At 41.6% G+C, this 17,954-nt stretch overlaps 1 protein-coding gene across 2 annotated transcripts in view; it reads right to left on the minus strand.

Annotated features, from left to right (window-relative positions):
* Positions 1-16,574, minus strand: part of LOC126335052 (succinate dehydrogenase cytochrome b560 subunit, mitochondrial) — an 80,326-nt gene extending 63,752 nt beyond the window's left edge. The window contains exons 1-2 of one of the 2 annotated variants that reach the window (XM_049997929.1): positions 16,039-16,574; positions 15,906-15,962 (exon numbers count right to left, since the gene is read on the minus strand). In XM_049997929.1, coding sequence (XP_049853886.1) covers positions 15,906-15,962; positions 16,039-16,055 — 74 coding nt within the window. In that variant the 5' untranslated portion in view covers positions 16,056-16,574. The remainder of the gene's footprint in view (positions 1-15,905; positions 15,963-16,038) is intronic. The other variant, XM_049997930.1, reaches the window with a different exon arrangement.
* Positions 16,575-17,954: the final 1,380 nt, after the last annotated feature.

Below are 17,954 nucleotides of genomic sequence, written 5' to 3' on the forward strand. Positions count from 1 at the left end.
AAACAAAAACACTAAAGAGTCAGTTCCATTTTTGGTTAAATACTTCTACAAGTTTGACAAAGACAGACTGAGGGAAACTATTGTTTTCCTGATGATGGTGGTGGTGGTGGTGGTGCATTTGAAGTCATGAAAATAAATTGCTCAGGAATCCCGCGGGTGTCTTTAGCAGTTGGCCAGTGGAAGGAATGAGCAAAACCATGTGGGTGCATAAAGCTGGTAAGGACATCTTGTTGTACATGTGAAAATTCACACACTTTGCCAACCCACCAAAAATTGTTGTACATACATGCAACATAGTGACCTGGTTTTAAACTCGCAATTGAGGTTGCTGCAATTTCTTCATCTGCTTCAGAGGCATTAACTGTGAATGCTGTAGCATCATTGGAAACTCCGTGTACTCTGAGCTGATTACATTTAATTGGCTTAAACTGTTGTTTTTCTCTTGTTCCAAATATTGTATGTCCCATGAAAAACCTTGTTTCTTAATCAGGCTGAATTTTTTCAACATCTTCTTTTGGTACATAAAAAAACTTTATGCCTGGAATACCATCATTACAGAATTTGAATAAATCATGTGGAGTCAATATCTGGTTGTCTAAGGGCCTCTGCAAACTAGCACAGACTGCTAGTCTTTTTGCTGTTACCACAGTGTCATAACAAGGTGATTTGCTTTGGCTTGTCCCAAAAAAATTCCCTTCAACAGTGATGTCAATATCCTTTTTGTGCAGACATAAATTGGTGAAACTTTTGAAATTGTTATATTGAGCAACTGACCCATCACTACAGTAATAAATGTTCACAATGCTTTCAATCTTTGTCTTTAAATATGCTATTTACTTTATTTGAAAGGCATGGATAGTAATGGCATCATGATGGAGACAGTTGCTCATCATACAGATGCTAATACTCTTGACATTCTTTTTCACCAAAATAGATAACAAATGGACATAATGTGGCCTGACTAGTCTTCCAATAAAATTCTTGTGCAGCATCTTAAACAACAAATGAGTAATCGTCAGCAAAAGCCATCAACATAATTAATTCATTTTCTTCAATATTTCTTTTTAACTGCTTAAGGCGTAAATTTTAGTGTTTTGTCACAAAGTGATTGCTTCTTAACCCAGTAATTTCAAAAATCACTGCCTCAATGAAATCTTTAGCGGTTCTCTGACATGTCTCCAATGTTTGTCTGTCAATGTGGACCCATTGCTGATATTGCATTGTTTCTTCAGGGTCATAGTCTTTAAAAGTGTCTTCAAGAAAAGCCTCTAGTTGTATTTTTCCTGGACATTCCTCACAACATTGCAGCATACAATCTTTTGATTCCAAACTGCATCAATTTTTTTCCTCAAAACCCTGTAATCATCTTGGAGCGATGTTTCTCAAGCCAACATTGATTTGACATTTTGATGAATTGAACATATATATACTAAATGTGATCCAGAAGCACCAATGTAGTGCAACATTTTGGCCTGAGCACACAAAATTTTGAGGAGCTCAGTTGATTTCCATACTGCTTACAATAAGCGCTGAACATTTCTTTCAGGTTTCAAAGGAGGAGCTGTTTCTGCTTGTGAATCTTTTTCCCATTTACTCTTGCTACAACATAATCATTTTAGTCTGGGTGTAAACAAGAAAACTCATCATCTCTAAAACAAAGTGAGGACATTTTGGTTTAGGTCACCACTGAGCTTTTTTCCTTTTCGGTTTGAGGGGGTTGCTAAAATCCCATCTTCCAACTTAAGTTTCCTACAGTTATTTTCCATTTTAGTCGAAACAGAAAATTCTTTAGTCATTTTTTCAATAGTCCAGCTATTTGGGGGCAGGGTCAAATTTTGAACTTTATTGCAATTTCTTGAAGCCTGAAGCTTAATCTTAAGTTCTTCAGTTAATATATCCATATCTTTATATTTTTGGCAGTCTTCCATTTGTCTTATATATCTGCTTGGCTCACAGCAGCAGCTGTGTCAATTACCTTAGTAATGCTGCCTTGGGCTTTCAGAACTTTGTGCTTTATGTATCCCATTGAATCCCTTTTGCTGATCCAATGAAGTTTAAATGGTGACTGTCCAAGTGATGATAATGAAGTATTAGCAATAAAGCAAGCATCAATAACATCCATGTCTTCAGTGGATAGTGATTCTTGCTTACCCTGGTGGATGATTCTTTTTGAGCCACTTCATTTCTACATTTGGTACAAATTTTCTGACCAGGTTCAAAAACTAAATTGTTATAACCTTTAATCACAATAATTGCGTGGATATTCACACTCTCTCTTAGAAACAATAGCTGATCACATGATTACAACTCAGTCTCTCGTATTCGACTGCTGTGCCGTGACATGCGGCCGGTGCCGTTCGTAGCTAGGTGGCGCTCCCGCGCTCATCCGATTTGCGGAGCGCCTCTATCGCCGTTTGTGCGTACTGTCGTGGCGGCACTGTTAAATGTCGTGGCACTATCACAACACTTTTCCCCCCTTGAAAAAAATAAACACTCACTTCCTTGGAGACATGGACAGCGCAGAGACATCCATGGCCTCTTGTGAGGCCCCGAGGAGATCCCGCGCAGAGACACGAGAGTATGGTCGAAAATGTCCAGGACGGAAGCTCGTGCATGGAATGTGCCTCCTGGATGAGACGATGGGTGAAAACTCCGGAGCAGCATCCATAGGTGTCATTGACCTGGGAGTGTGCTCCAGCGAGATGGGTCCCGGAGAAGGCGGCGTCACGACTGGGGCCGGTTCCGGAGTACTTGGAAGCGGCAGCGATGGCGGCTGCATCAACACGGACGGTAGATCGGCAGCAGCGACAGGACTGGCGTCTCGGGCTGGTGGAGGCGAAGGATGGGGCGGTGGCACAGGCGTGGCCACCACTCGTGGGCGCATCTGGTCGTAATGGCGAACAACCGTGCCGTCGCCCGTACGGATTTCACAAAGCCGGCGGCCGCGAAGAGCCTTGACCACCCCTGGAATCCATTTAGGGCGAGATCCATACCCTTGTGCCCACACGTCGGCGCCCACCGAGTATTTTCCCGCACTAGGGGACACAGTACAAGGCCTGACAGGGTGAAGCAGGTGCAGTAGAGTGCGCGGTTGGCGGCCATGCAAGAGTTCAGCAGGGCTGCGATCACCCAGAGGCGTGAAGCGATAAGAACTCAGAAATTGCAGCAGGGCGTCATCTGTGGAAAAGTCACTAAGGAATTTTTTCATCTGGCATTTGAAAGTGCGGACAAGGCGCTCGACCTCCCCATTCGATTGCGGATGGAAGGGAAGCGCGGTAACATGATGAATCCCTTGTCCAGTACAAAAATCACGGAAGGCCTGCGAAGAGAACTGAGGGCCATTGTCCGTGACGATCGTGGATGGAAGACCTTCTAGCGCAAAGATTTTGGACAAAGCCAGCGTCGTCGCCGCAATGGTGGACGACGGACATCTAACAACAAACGGAAACTTCGAGAAGGCGTCAATCAACAGTAGCCAATAAGTACCGAGGAAGGGGCCAGCAAAGTCGGCGTGCACCCATTCCCATGGCTGAGCTGGATCAGGCCACGGAGAGGGCATTGTACGAGGTGCTGCCAGTTGTTGAGCACACTGGCCACATGCAGCAACCATATGGGCGATGTCCGAATCAATACCGGGCCAATAAACGTGCCTGCGGGCCAGGGACTTAGTCCGAGAAATACCCCAATGGCCTCCGTGCAACAGTTTGAGAACATCTTTGCGAAGAGAGGCTGGCACCATGACCCGTGGAGATGCGCCATCCGTGGCCAGAAGAACAACACCATCACGAACAGACAGACGAAGGTGCAAGGCATGGTAGTTGCGAAGGGGATCCGATGCCCGGCCCTTGGTCCTGTCCGGCCAACCTCGTTGAACAAAACCGATCACCCGACGCAGGACCGGGTCCCGCGCAGTAGCTGACGCGACGTGCGAACCTGTAAGTGGAAAGCCCTCGACCGCACGACGTTCTTCCTCATCAATGTGGAAACAGAGGAGTTCATCACGATCGAAAACAGGGTCGGGGCCCATCGGCAATCGCGACAATGCATCAGCGTTGGCGTGCTGGGCCGTGGGGCGATAGTGAATCTCATAATGAAAACGAGACAAGTATAAGGCCCAACGTTGCAGGCGGTGAGCTGCCTTATCCGGAAGTGACGCCGAGGGGCTGAACAGAGAGACCAGCGGTTTGTGGTCGGTAATGAGGTGAAACTTAGAACCATACAAAAAAACGCTGAACTTTTTTAGAGCATAAATGATAGCGAGCGCCTCCTTTTCGATTTGAGAGTAACGCCGTTGCGCCTCGTTGAGGGTCTTGGAAGCATAGGCAATGGGTCGTTCCGACCCATCCTCATACCGATGGGCGAGAACAGCCCCTAGGCCATACTGTGACGCGTCAGTCGCCAGAACCAAGTGCTGACCCGGACGGAATGTGGCAAGACAAGGCACCGACTGCAAATGAGCCTTAAGGCGGACAAAAGCCTGCTCACACCCGTCGGACCAACAGAAGGGGATGTTTTTGCGTAACAGCTGATGCAGAGGATAAGCTACCGCCGCTGCGGATGGAATGAATTTGTGATGATAAGCAATCTTGCCAAGAAACGCCTGAAGTTCTTTGACCGTAGACGGCCGGGGTAGAGCGTTAATGGCCGCAACATGCTCACGGAGAGGGCGTATGCCCTCACGGGACAAGTGGAAACCAAGATACTCAATGGAGGGTTGGAAGAACTGTGACTTGTACAGATTGCACCTCAACCCAGCCGAATGCAAAACCCGAAACAGTGAACGTAAATTACGAAGGTGCTCCGCAGTGGAGGCTCCCGTGACAACAATGTCATCCAGATAGTTTATGCAGCCGGGAACGGAAGCCGTGAGCTGTTCCAAAAACCGCTGAAAAATGGCCGGTGCGCTAGCGACGCCAAATGGTAATCGCTGGTACTGATACAACCCACAAGGAGTGTTGATAACGAGAAATTCCTTGGATGGAGCGTCCAACGGCAACTGATGGTACGCCTCCGATAAGTCAAGTTTGGAAAAGAACTGGCCCCCAGCGAGCTTGGTAAACAACTCCTCAGGACGAGGAAGAGGATAAGTGTCAATGAGGCTCTGAGCGTTGACAGTGGCTTTAAAGTCACCACACAATCGCAGACTCCCGTTTGGTTTAGAAACCACCACGATCGGCGATGCCCATTCGCTGGAGGTAACCGGAAGGAGAATCCCTGAAGCTGTTAACCTGTCTAGCTCAGCCTTGACAGGTGCACGCAACGCCACCGGAATAGGGCGTGCCCGGAAAAACTTAGGGCGACCCGTAGGTTTAAGAGTAATGTGGGCTGCAAAATCCTTAGCACAACCCAGACCAGCAGAGAACACGGACGAAAATTCACAACACAATCCATCCAGCTGTTGATACGGAATGTCCTCAGATATGAGGTCCACATCATCATCAATGGAGAACCCGAACAACTGGAAAGCATCATAACCGAACAGGTTTTCAGTGCCCGCATGATCCACCACATAAAACGTGAGGGGCCGAACAACAGACTTGTAGGCAGTGGAAGCATCAAACTGACCCATGATAGGAATTTTCTGCTGATTATAAGTCCTCAGATTGCGCGTAACTGGAGACAAAGGAGGGGAGCCCAACGCCAAATATGTGCGAGAATTAATGAGAGTTACTGAAGAGCCAGTGTCCACTTGCATGCGGATGTCTTTATTCAGAACACGAACAGTAACAAACAACTTATTTGTTTGAGAAAGCACACAGTGAACATCCATGTCCGACGCCTCGTCCTCGTCGACAGGAACTTTATGGGACTGACACACAGAAGCAATGTGGCCTTTTTTCCTACATGAATTACACGTGGCCCAACGTTTTGGACACGCTGCCCTGTCGTACTGTACGAAACAATGGGGGCAAGAAGGAAGCGCAGAATGAACCGGCTTCTGTGGTTGCTGGTTTCGCTGCGAGCGTTGCGGCCCAACGCGACGTTGTTTACGCGAGTGAACCGCCGCCACATCTTCGTTCTCCTGTGCAACAGGCAAATTGTCCTTGTCGAGAGTTGACTGTACAGCGCCTACATCACACCACGCGTCTATTTGCGCGCCAGCAGCGTGAGACACTTCAAAGGATTGAGCGATGCTTAGAACTTCCGACAACGATGGGTTTGGCAGTTGTAGGGCACGTTGCCGAACTTCTTTATCAGGAGCAAGCCGTAGAACAGCATCCCTAACCACTGAATCAGCATAAGACTCGTGATGAGTGTCCGTGACAAACTGACATTTCCTACTCAGGCCGTGTAGTTCCGCCGCCCAAGCCCGGTAAGATTGATGGGGCTGTTTACGACACCGGTAGAACGCCACGCGGGCGGCAACGACGTGGGTGTTTTTTCGATAATAGGCAGACAATAAATCACACATTTCTTGGAAGGACAGGGAGGCTGGTTCCCGCATAGGGGCTAACTGAGATAGCAGCTGATAGACTCGAGGGGAAATCCAAGATAGAAATAACGACTTATACATAGGAGCGTCGACAACGCTGAAAGCCAAGAAGTGTTGCCGCAAACGCTTCTCATAATTCTCCCAGTCTTCAGCGGCCTCGTCATAAGGAGGCAATGGAGGCGGAGAAGAGGAAGACAGACGATGAGTAAGCGACGTCGACAACGCCTGAATCGCTGCCGTCAGCTGTGTTTGTTGAGCCTGAATAGTAGCTGTCAGCTGTGTTTGTTGTTCAATGAGCACTTGCATAAGCTGTTCCATGTCTGCCCCGTCACGAACACGCAAATCCACAACGCGGTGAAAATATCCCGACCTCGTCGCCAAAAAGTGTTATAACCTTTAATCACAATGGATATTCACTCTCTCTCTTAGAAACAATAGCTGATCACATGATTACAACTCAGTCTCTCGTATTCGACTGCTGTGCCTTGACATGCGGCCGGTGCCGTTCGTAGCTAGGTGGCGCTCCCGCGCTCATCCGATTTGCGGAGCGCCTCTATCGCCGTTTGTGCGTACTGTCGTGGCGGCACTGTTAAATGTCGTGGCACTATCACAACATAAATTAGTCAGTAACTTCAACCTATCAGACATTGCAATGGTTACTGCTGTTAAAGCCTTCTTGGCTACATGTTTTTCTTTACCAAATGGGTTGCGACAAGTCTTCTGCAGGCACTAAAATTTTGTCATCAACAAGGCGTTGTGATATGAACACATTTGGACATCTTCAGTTAAATCAAGCCCAGACCTAAGTCGCAGAAGCTCCTTGTCCATTGGTAACATTTCCTTAACTTATTGTAGTTGACTTTTGTTGTAATAGAATGCTGATGACTTACAACAAGCAGCTCCATCTGATCCACCAAAGGAGTTGGGTGAAGGGGTCTCTTGGTTCATTTTATACAATAGTTTATTAAGCTATAACAAGCAATTTCTAAAGCTCATAAATATTCATGTTTGAAGCATAGAAGACTCAGTCTTGTTTGTATATGAAATTTAGAAACTGGGCCAAAATATAGAATTTGGACCATCAATACATATTGTTTTAGTGCTTACCTTCAGCAACAACAATGATGATTGATTATTCAAGCACTCAATAATCAACATTAAGATTGTACAATGTCAATGCCAAAGATTACACCACACAGAAGACTGACACAATGAAAACTGCCAATAATGAAAGCAACAAGTGAAATTGGTGATTCAGCAATGTATCACTACTGTGAGGATAGAACCTTAAAATCTATTGATGCTTTATGATGCTGACAGAAACTAAATGACAGGGCATATATGTACCACCATGCTTTGTAGGGCTAAAACATTCCAAAGCAACATAGCATTCCATTATAATCTTCTAGATTTTACAATCTTACGAGCATTTTCTGAGGTTTTATTATTTTATATTCTATACTGTAAAATAATGTGAAAACACTTCTTATTAGCATAGTCACACTCTCTAAACCACGGGCAAATCCTTTATTTAAAGACATTACAATTACACATTTTTTTATTTACAATTTCAAATTGTATTAATTTTTTGTATTTATCAATAATCCATTTTCCCTACTTTTGAATAGCTATTCTTACTCATCAATATGCAAGATCCAGAAATTAAGCAATATAGCTTTGAAAGCGTAAAGCATGCTCTTTCCATCTGTGCACATAGAAAATTTTGGCCCACTTTGCAGATGCATATCTTTCCTTCTAGGCATCCAATGTTCATTAAATTTGATCCATATATAGACATCACAGGTAGGAATAACTCTCTGAAGTTTGGTGTGAAGTGTTCATATGAAAAGTGGCAGTGGTTGGTCAAACCTTGGCTCACAGAATAGCAGATGAATTATTTAACCACTTTAGAAGCTTGTATCTATATATAGGTGAGGCTAAATCACAAATTTTTGCCATGGTGCGATTCAGCATAAAAAGTTGTCAATGTACGGTTAAGCAAATGACCAAATGTATGCTAGAACTTTTAAAAAAGCCTAGCAAACTTCGCACATTTGCACCTTTGAATGCGATGTGAAGGTTAGTAACCTCTCTTTTAAAAGCCCCTAAAAATTGAACCACTGAAGATACTGGACTCAAATTTGCTATATAACTATGAAAGACCATATAGAATCTTCACACTAAATTTCATAACATTTTGAGATGGTTGAATGGGGACTCTTTTTTAATATTGGTCCCTTTGATCTGGAAGGACCCACATAAGAGAATGCTGTGGTTCATACAATCAGAGGCTTTTGGCGGGTCACAGGAAATTCTAATACCCTCTCATTTGTTATCCAATGAATTAAGTACAGTCCCATTGTACGTGTAAATGGCCTTCTCTCTATTGGAACCCTTAAGGAACCCAAACTGTGACTTCGACACTATAATATTCGCAATCAGATGCTTAAGAAGACGCTCGAACACAATGTTTTAAAATATTTTTGAGAAAGCTCACAAAAGTGAAATTGATCGATAGTTTGATGGTGTTTCTTTATCCCCCGTCTTCTAAAGAGGCTCAACTTCAGCATATTTTAGGCAGTCTGGAAATGCTCCACTGGTAAGACATTGATTACACAAATAACTTAAGATAGAACTCAACTCACTTGAACATTCTTTAATTAACTACATTGATATGTTACCATAATCACAAGAATATTTTGATTTTAAGGATTTTATGATGAATTCTACTTCTTTGGGAGAAGTGTCATTCCACTGCACTGTTTACTGGACCTGATAACCAAAAGCTGCCAGTAACAGAAACAAAGTACTGGTTTAAGAAACAGAAACAAAATACTTATATAAGAGGTTTGCAACACTATGTGCACTTGTCACCAATGTCTCATTCATTCTTAGAGCCATTGGTTCCTCTTCTTTACTGGCCCCACATGTCTCTGTCTTCACTATATCCCATATAGCTTTTATTTTATTGCCCGGTGTAATTATCTTTTTCTCATAATGAAGCTTCTTAGATTTCTGGGTTACTTGCTTCAATATTCTGCTCTATTCTTTGCACTGCGCTACACTGCTAACACCAGAGCTGTTCTTAGATAGTAGGTACAGCTTCCTTTTTGTCCAACATTATACTTTATTCCTTGTATAATTCATGGTATATTTTTAAACTTCTGTTTGACTCGAGTTACCTGTTTGTGTTGGGGGTGGGGATGGGAGGGGGGGTGGGGGAGGGGAATTTTAAATCAGAAAGTAAAATTACTAATGAATGCTCTGAATTTCCCATTTGAGTCAGAAAGTCTTGTAAACATCTATCAAGTTCATGTCTTTGAGCAGTCTCCTAAAATTTTAAATTGTTGACTGACTTATTACCCTCCTGTACTCAGATTTAATATATTTTATATCCTGACATGCTTCAACATTTAACATAAGATGGTGCATATCATGATAAGATAGCCCATTTACTATTTGTTTTGTGATTGACTTTTTTCTCTAGATTTGTCTACAAAGGTATTATCAACAGCAGTCTCAGAGCATTTACTTACTAAAGTTGTCAGCTGTTTCCTGGCCCACAATGAGTGTACTGGGGTAGTTTGGAGGTGTGGCGTAGGGTGAGGGATGGAGAGAGGCGGGAGGCAGGGAGGGGATTGGAGGGGAGGAAGCATCTAGCAGCTCTTGGGAGAGTGGGGAGCCATTTGTGGCCTACTAAGGTTGCAGTTAGATGGGGCAGGCGGCATACAAATTCTGTTGCCACATCAGTTAGTTGCATGCTGTTTGTTACCTCATGCCCTAGTCTACAAAATCGTGTGTCCACGTATCTGCCACCTGCCCCCTCCTCAGCCAGCTCACAGATGGCTCCCTACTCTCCCATGAGCCGCTTACCCCCCAAACCCCTTCCTGACTCTCTCCGTCCCTCACCCAACATCATCCCACACCACCACCTCACCTCAGTACACTTGTAGCGGTTCCACCTGCTTTGTTTCTTTCTTCATTTGTCATCCTCGGTGTAGACATACTGCATTGCTACACTGCCTGAAAAATGGGGTGTGGATTCCAACACTGACTACTGTAATTAATGTAGCCAACACGTGCGCAGTTGCGTTTCACAGTACTTTAATTTCACTGTTCACAAACCCCTAATAATGCACAGTTATATGGGCAGTGCATGCTTGTATAACTTTTGATAAGCCTCATTAATAGGTTGCAGTCGAACATCCACATGCTGCTACAATAGTTTAATGTTGAACATCTACGAGCAGTAAAACCTAACCACAAAGTTCACAGCTATTGAAGAATAATCAGGTCATTGTTCTTAAACATTGCCTAATTGTGTAACACTTATTCCACATTTAAGTTCATGCATTGTTATCGTTCTAATCAACACAGATTCCTTGTCTGAAACTCTGACGTGGACTGACTGTCGCGTGACCAAAAATTAGGCCCTTATATATCATCATAACAATAGGCCCTGAAACTACACATTGTTCATTGTTTAATTTACAGAAATTACAATTCAAACTTAACTCATTAAATTAACTGGATACATCGAAAAATTGCGTCTTTTTAACAGTTTCTTCTACTGCAAGAGTTAGGCTAAATTATTTGTTTAAAACATGAAATTAACAAATATCATTATGCAAAAAATACTTTTGACAAAACTGTTAATTACTTTGGAATTAATGATGGGCTGGTTTTGCTAACATGTTTTCGAATAGTGCCAAATATATACTTTAAGATTACTAGTATTTGATCTTCCAAATGTTTATTATTAGTACAGAATTTATATTTCTTTATGCATCAACAATAGAATTTAAGTTACGGAACAATTACTGATTTCACCCTATAATGAAAGTATTAACTAGGAATAGTCAAAATAAATTAGATAATTAATTACATACATAAAACTAAGCATAAAATTAGATCTGGTGTTAAATTCTTTAAAACTGAGGGCCAACCTTTCTCTTATATGAAAATTCAGATTATATTCACGTATGTTAAAGGCAATTAGTTTAAAAAAAAATTAAGTAGGCAGATGGCAAAACAATAGGGGAAGTAAAATTATCCCAGATTGCTTCATTACAAACTGAGCAAGTTGGTGCAGTGGTTAGCACATTGGGCCTGCATTAGGGAAGACAACGCTTCAAACCTGCATCCGGCCGTCCTTATTAAGTCTTCTGTGATGTTCTTAAATAACTTCAGGCAAATGCCGGGATGGTTCCTTTGAGAGGGCACAGCCGACTTCCTTCCCTAATCCGATGGGACCAACAACCTTGCTGTTTGGTCCCCTCCCCCAAATCAATCAGCTATGATCGGCATCATGATTGACAACACCTCGAAGGAGCTGTGATGCGAATCAATGTGGGGTTAGGAATGGCTCCTGGGACAGCCAACTTTGCTCATGTTTCTCTGGTGCCCGTATGGACTATCACCAGATGGGGTTTCACTGGGCATGGCCTACACCTAAACAGGACTGGGAAGGGAAGATTGGTACAGCTGATTCATGAAAGTATAGAGTGTGGATCTCAGGCCACACATATTCAAATACCTGTTGTCATAGGTAGGATAAATCCAGACAACAGGTTCCTCTGCCTAAAGAGCATCTCCAACAGTTAAAAAAAAATACTGAAACAATTACTCACAAGACAGATTTTAACACTTCAAACATCACACATACCAGATGTCACAAAGAAAAACAAACCATTGGAAAGAGTAACATTGGGCATTTCACAGACTAACAATCCTCCATCAAAACATGCAATCAATAAAAAACAAAATACAACTATCAGAAGTTGAGCTCCAATCTTTGAACTGCACAGTAGTTTGTATTGCTGAACACTGTTGTAGAGACACAGAAATCCAACATGTAGTATCATCATTGTATGAAAGGGCAAACACTTACTGCAGAACTGATTCAAGGGGTGGAGGATCATGCATTTATATCAGAAAAGGAACACAGTTCAAATCAAGACATGACCTCAGTATAGTAAGTGAAGACAAACACTTTGAAATATCAGCTATTGAATTAACTTGATATCACGAAGAAATTAATCGTTTTGTGTGTGTAGATATCTCCCAGTGGCAGTGTGGACAATTTTTTCAATAAATTAACAGAAGTTCTAGATAAAGTCCCAAGTACAAAGGTCAACATAATTCTGTATGGGGACATTAACATCAAAACCAATATCATAAATGAATCCAGCAGCACCTTCATAAATATCCTTCAAAGTTTTGGCATGTCCCTATTTGTAAGTACTGCAACAAGGGTTACTGCAATAATTGCACCAGTAATTGACCATGTGGCCACAAATATGGACAGGGAAAAATGTGATGTAGCTGTAAAAGATCTCGGACTATCAGACCATCTCTGTCAAATAACAACAGTAAAATCAGACACCGAATCATTCCCTAAACTATTAGTCTACAAATGACATCTATCAAAAATCAAAATAAAAGATTTTTCAAAAGAACTAGCAAAACAAAGCTGGGATGAAGTATAAGGAAACAAATGTGAATATGAAATTGTCTAAATTCCCCACATTATTTAAACTGAACTTTGAAAAGGCATTTCCAAAAGTATGCATGTCTGTATCAACATCTCACAAAAACTGATGGATAACAGCAAGTATTAAGAAGTTCTCCCAAATACTTAAACACCTCAGTCCCATGAAAAAGATGTGCAACAATCCAGAATTCTTAAATTTATGTCTCAGATACAAACAGATCTATAGGAAAGTGCTGATTGCTGCGAAAAAGTCATTTAACAACAAAATAATATATAATGCAGAGAGTAACGGAAAAACCGTGTGGGATGTTACAACAAAGGAAATGGGGAGAGGCAAACAAATGCAGAATAACATATTGCTAAGGGAGGGAGATAAGGTAATAAATGATCCACAACACTTAGCAAACTATGTAAAAGAGCATTTTTCAAGTATTGCAGAGAAGTTACAGCAAAAATTCCCCAAAACAAATAAACACTTGTAAATAATGTTGCACTAAATACAATGATGTTACTTCCAACTACAGAGAATGAAGTCAATAAAACTGTTCACATCAGAGACATTTCCAGAACAGTTAAAACAGGCAAGAGTTGTACCTTTGTTTAAGAAAGGTAATGCAGAAGACATAGAAAATTACTGGCCCATTTTCCTGCTGTCACAATTCTCGAAAATAACCGAAGCAATTGTGAAAGACAGATTAATTAATTACCTGAATAAATACACTTTTAAGTGGATCACAGTTTGGTTTCCGGAATGACAAAAATACAGAGTCGGCCATAGTAGAATTCACAAAGTTGTACTTGATGCTCTTGATAAAGATGAGTGTGTCACGGGCATATTTTTGGGTCTTTCTAAGGCCTTTGATACAGTCAACCACAAGATTCTATTAAATAAATTAGAAGCATTAGGGATAAGATGGGTAGCTAATGACTGGTTTCGATCATACCTGGCAGATAGAGTACAAAGAGTAGAGATAACACATACTTCAAATAGATCTAAACATTTAGTAAAACACTTATCAGAACCAACACACATAACTATAAGGGTTCCACGAGGTAGCATATTAGGACCAATATTATTTCTATACCTCAATGACTTTCCCAGTAGTGTTACTTATGATGAAAAAATTATCTTTGCTGTTGTTGTTGTGGTCTTCAGTCCTCAGACTGGTTTGATGCAGCTCTCCATGCTACTCCATCCTGTGCAAGCTTCTTCATCTCCCAGTACTTACTGCAACCTACATCCTTCTGAATCTGCTTAGTGTATTCATCTCTTGGTCTCCCTCTAGATTTTTACCCTCCACGCTGCCCTCCAATACTAAATTGGTGATCCCTTCATGCCTCAGAACATGTCCCTTCTTCTGGTCAAGAATTTTATTCACCATAGATCATTTTACATTAATAAAATAAACTCTTGTCAGTACATTATAGAATACATTTTAAGCATGGCAGTGTACCAAATTACACCAGGATAGCTTCTAAAAGTTAATGCAATAAGCTATATTATAATCTAATCTAATATAGTATTGTATATACAACAGACAAAGATGCTTTAACTTACCAAACGAGAAAGCGCTGTATGTTGATAGACACAATAAAATAAAAAAGACACAAACACACACACAAATATTCAAGCTTCCGCAACCCATGGTTGATCCATCAGGAAAGAGGGAAGGAGAGGGAAAGATGAAAGGATGTGGGTTTCAAGGGAGAGGGTAAGGAGTCATCCCAATCCCTGGAGCGGAAAGACTTACTTTATGGGGAAAAAAGGACAGGTATGCACTCGCACACACACAGACATGTCTGCTTATGTCTGTATATGTGCGGATGGATGTGTGTGTGTGTGTGTGTGTGTGTGTGTGTGTGTGTGTGTTTGCGTGCGTGTGTATGTGTGAGTGTATACCTAATTTAAATACTGTAACATTTGACATACCTGTAACAGTGGTCACTTCATGTCCAGAGAGGTAGATTATATCAACTGGTTTGCTCAACACTAATTCATCAGCACAAATAAGCAAATCATTAAGCTTACCCCTAAGTCCTCAGAAATTCTAATGCAACAACGATAACCTACTTTGTGAAGTGGCTGAATTACAACCTTCTGGACCCAATTTTTCTGTAAATTTCAGAACACCTCCAGTTTCAATTTGGGGCTGTTTGCTTGGCACCTGTACACTAAGATTTGCTTTCTGGCTACCTGTTTTAGCGTAGTGAAAGTTATTTTCAATCTGTCTCCGAACTCAAAATTTATTCTCCCAACAGATGAGTTTAAATGAGGCCAGTTGTGGTGCCTTAGAACAGACACATGCGCACCACCAATATGTATTGTTGCTGAAGCTATCTTGAACTACGAAGAAACCAGTGTTTCCCAAGTAGCAGCTTTCTTTCCATTTACTTGAGTAAATTTATCTGTTGCAAATATGAATAGCACCCTGGCAGTATATGGTTAATAAAGCACATATATAAAGGTTGTATGACCTGTATTTCTTTAGTTAACCTGTTGCATGCCCCAAGGTTCCTGTTCTTAATCGGATGTACAGAACAGATTATTATTTTCTGCTGTCTGTGGTATGAGCAGTAGATACTTCAATGTCTCTGTGTTCCTTAATACCCATTCTTCTACAGTTCCACAGGAATGTGACACAATCCTAAGTTTGAAAATACATTGTTGAGGGCAGCAGCGGAAAAGCTCCCATATGAAAGCTTATGAAACAAGGCTTTCAAAACTTTGCAATAGTCTCCCTACGTAGCCAGGGTGTGTGTGCGGGGGGAGGTGGGGGGGACTATATATTTCTTACAAGTTATTCATAGCAGTGAAATAAAAATCCCTTTACATATAAACTTCTGTCATTACTGACAAACACTACTTTTAATCAGTGAACAAATCCTTTTACTATAAAGTACAGTATATGTAAATATCTCTCTCTCCGTCGCGTATTTTCAGGAGTATTGTTGCGTCAACATTACAACGGAAATACTTACGGCTGCGAGTATACATTGCGTACCAGGCTCCGACACAATTGCCTGCCTCCCAGTAATCTGTGACATACATATATCAAATCAGATCGAACACTACATAACCTGGATATATATATAAGCGTTAGTCAATATTCACCTGTAACACAATGCCATAGCCCTATTGTGTTTTTGTCTTGAGCGCTATCAAAGATGTGACACACGTTTGGCGTCTTTTTTGTTTTGTTATTTTTTTTGTTACTAATGATCTTAGGCGTGTTTAACCAATTGTACGCCAAAATTCAAGTTATTCGAATATTCCCAACAACCGTGACTGAGCTTGACGACGTCTCTTTCATAATTCATGTATAAAAACTCCGAACCATTACGACACATGTAATTCAAATGTGACATAATATTGACAGACGGTGATTCACACTTAATGTGATCGGAACAGAGCTGAAAGTAGCGTCACCTTCAAATGGAAACTGTCTGTTTTTCCACTGTGTAGTACATCCCATTCGGGCGTGCATCAGGGATAATGGATGATGGAAGTGTGTTCTAACTGACAAACTCAACACAATGTCACCTCTCTTGGCACAGTTAACGTACGGTAAAAATGAGGATACAATACTTCTGGCACAAAAACTCGAAAGACTGAATCAGAATTCCGCGCCTCGTAGCAAGGTCGTAATACCGCCGTATATACCATAACAGCCTGGTCTGTGGTTCAAAATGCTGGAACTTCCGTTTGCCACATTTTTTTTTATTTGTTTATGCAGTCAGAGACCACTAGTACAGGGGTGTACTATTACACGAACAGAGACAGGAAAATCCGTTAATGTGAAGTTATGATAAATTGAATACCTTCGATATGAAACTCCCACCACATGATATTATTCCATCATTGGTCCATCTCGTATTTCTTCTCTCTCTCTCTCTCTCTCTCTCTCTCTCTCTCTCTCTCTCTCTATCTTTCTTTCTTTTTTTAGCATGAAATACATTGTTGAGGCCCAAGAACATTTGTCTTCTTCCAATATGACCCAAGCAATCGAAAAGGTTGGGTAGTCCTGACTCAGTGCATTGGTATCGGACATGTCAGAAACATTACAGAAAAACGTTAACAAAATAAGATAGGGTAGAAAGTCGTCGTTGGCCTGATCAAAGGAACTATCCCAGCATTCACACTTACGGCGTTTGTTAAGACAATTTACAATTTATGTTTACCATTGGCACATTGGTCACTCAAAGTCTACTATTACTATCAGACAATAGTCATGCCACCCCCACTGTGCAAATTTCGGCTTAAGAATTTTCTCATCGCGGAATTTTCGCAGCAGCTGTATATAGACTGCAGAAGCTTAAGAGAAAAACGCCTTTTGCATGCTCCACATTACGTTTTTTTATTTAACTTGTGCAACCAGACACCCTTCACCTTGTTTACAAGCTATCTTTAGTGGGTGTTCTGAAACATTTTTTATTTGCATGTAAAGCCGCGTACACCCTGCTACTGTAAACATGTTTCTGTTGGAAACATTGTTTTCTGCGATGTTTCGCAAATGTTTCCGACTTTGTTTTTGGTCTCCGTTTTCGTCCACACTGGCGGCAAACATTTCTCATTGTGTGTTTACCGTGTTCACGCCGTCTGCAGTGCTCCTTGTATTGTCGTGTTCGTTATGTCTGGTGTCGAAGAAACAATGATGATATGTGGTGTTGCATTATTAATGCTAGAAGGTTTACACAAGCAAAATAAATGCGTCTTCGTCGTTGGTGAAGAAAAACATTCGATAGAGAAACTGGCGGAAATAACTTGCTACGTGAGCTGAGTATAGAAGAAGGCTCTGGCTTCCGTAATTTCACTCGAATGTCATATACCTATTTTGAATATATGTCAAATATAATATCACCATTTGTTTCAAAAATTGATTTATGGCAACAGGAGATTCATTTCAGAGCCTTGCGTATTTATTTCACTTTTCGAAGCAAGCAATATTTCAAATAGTACCTGAAGTATGTGGAGCTCTGGTGGAAATACTGAAGGATTATGTAAAGGTTGCAAGATACCACACGTGGGAG

Source organism: Schistocerca gregaria, chromosome 2 (assembly GCF_023897955.1).
Source record: "Schistocerca gregaria isolate iqSchGreg1 chromosome 2, iqSchGreg1.2, whole genome shotgun sequence".
NCBI lineage: Eukaryota > Metazoa > Arthropoda > Insecta > Orthoptera > Acrididae > Schistocerca > Schistocerca gregaria.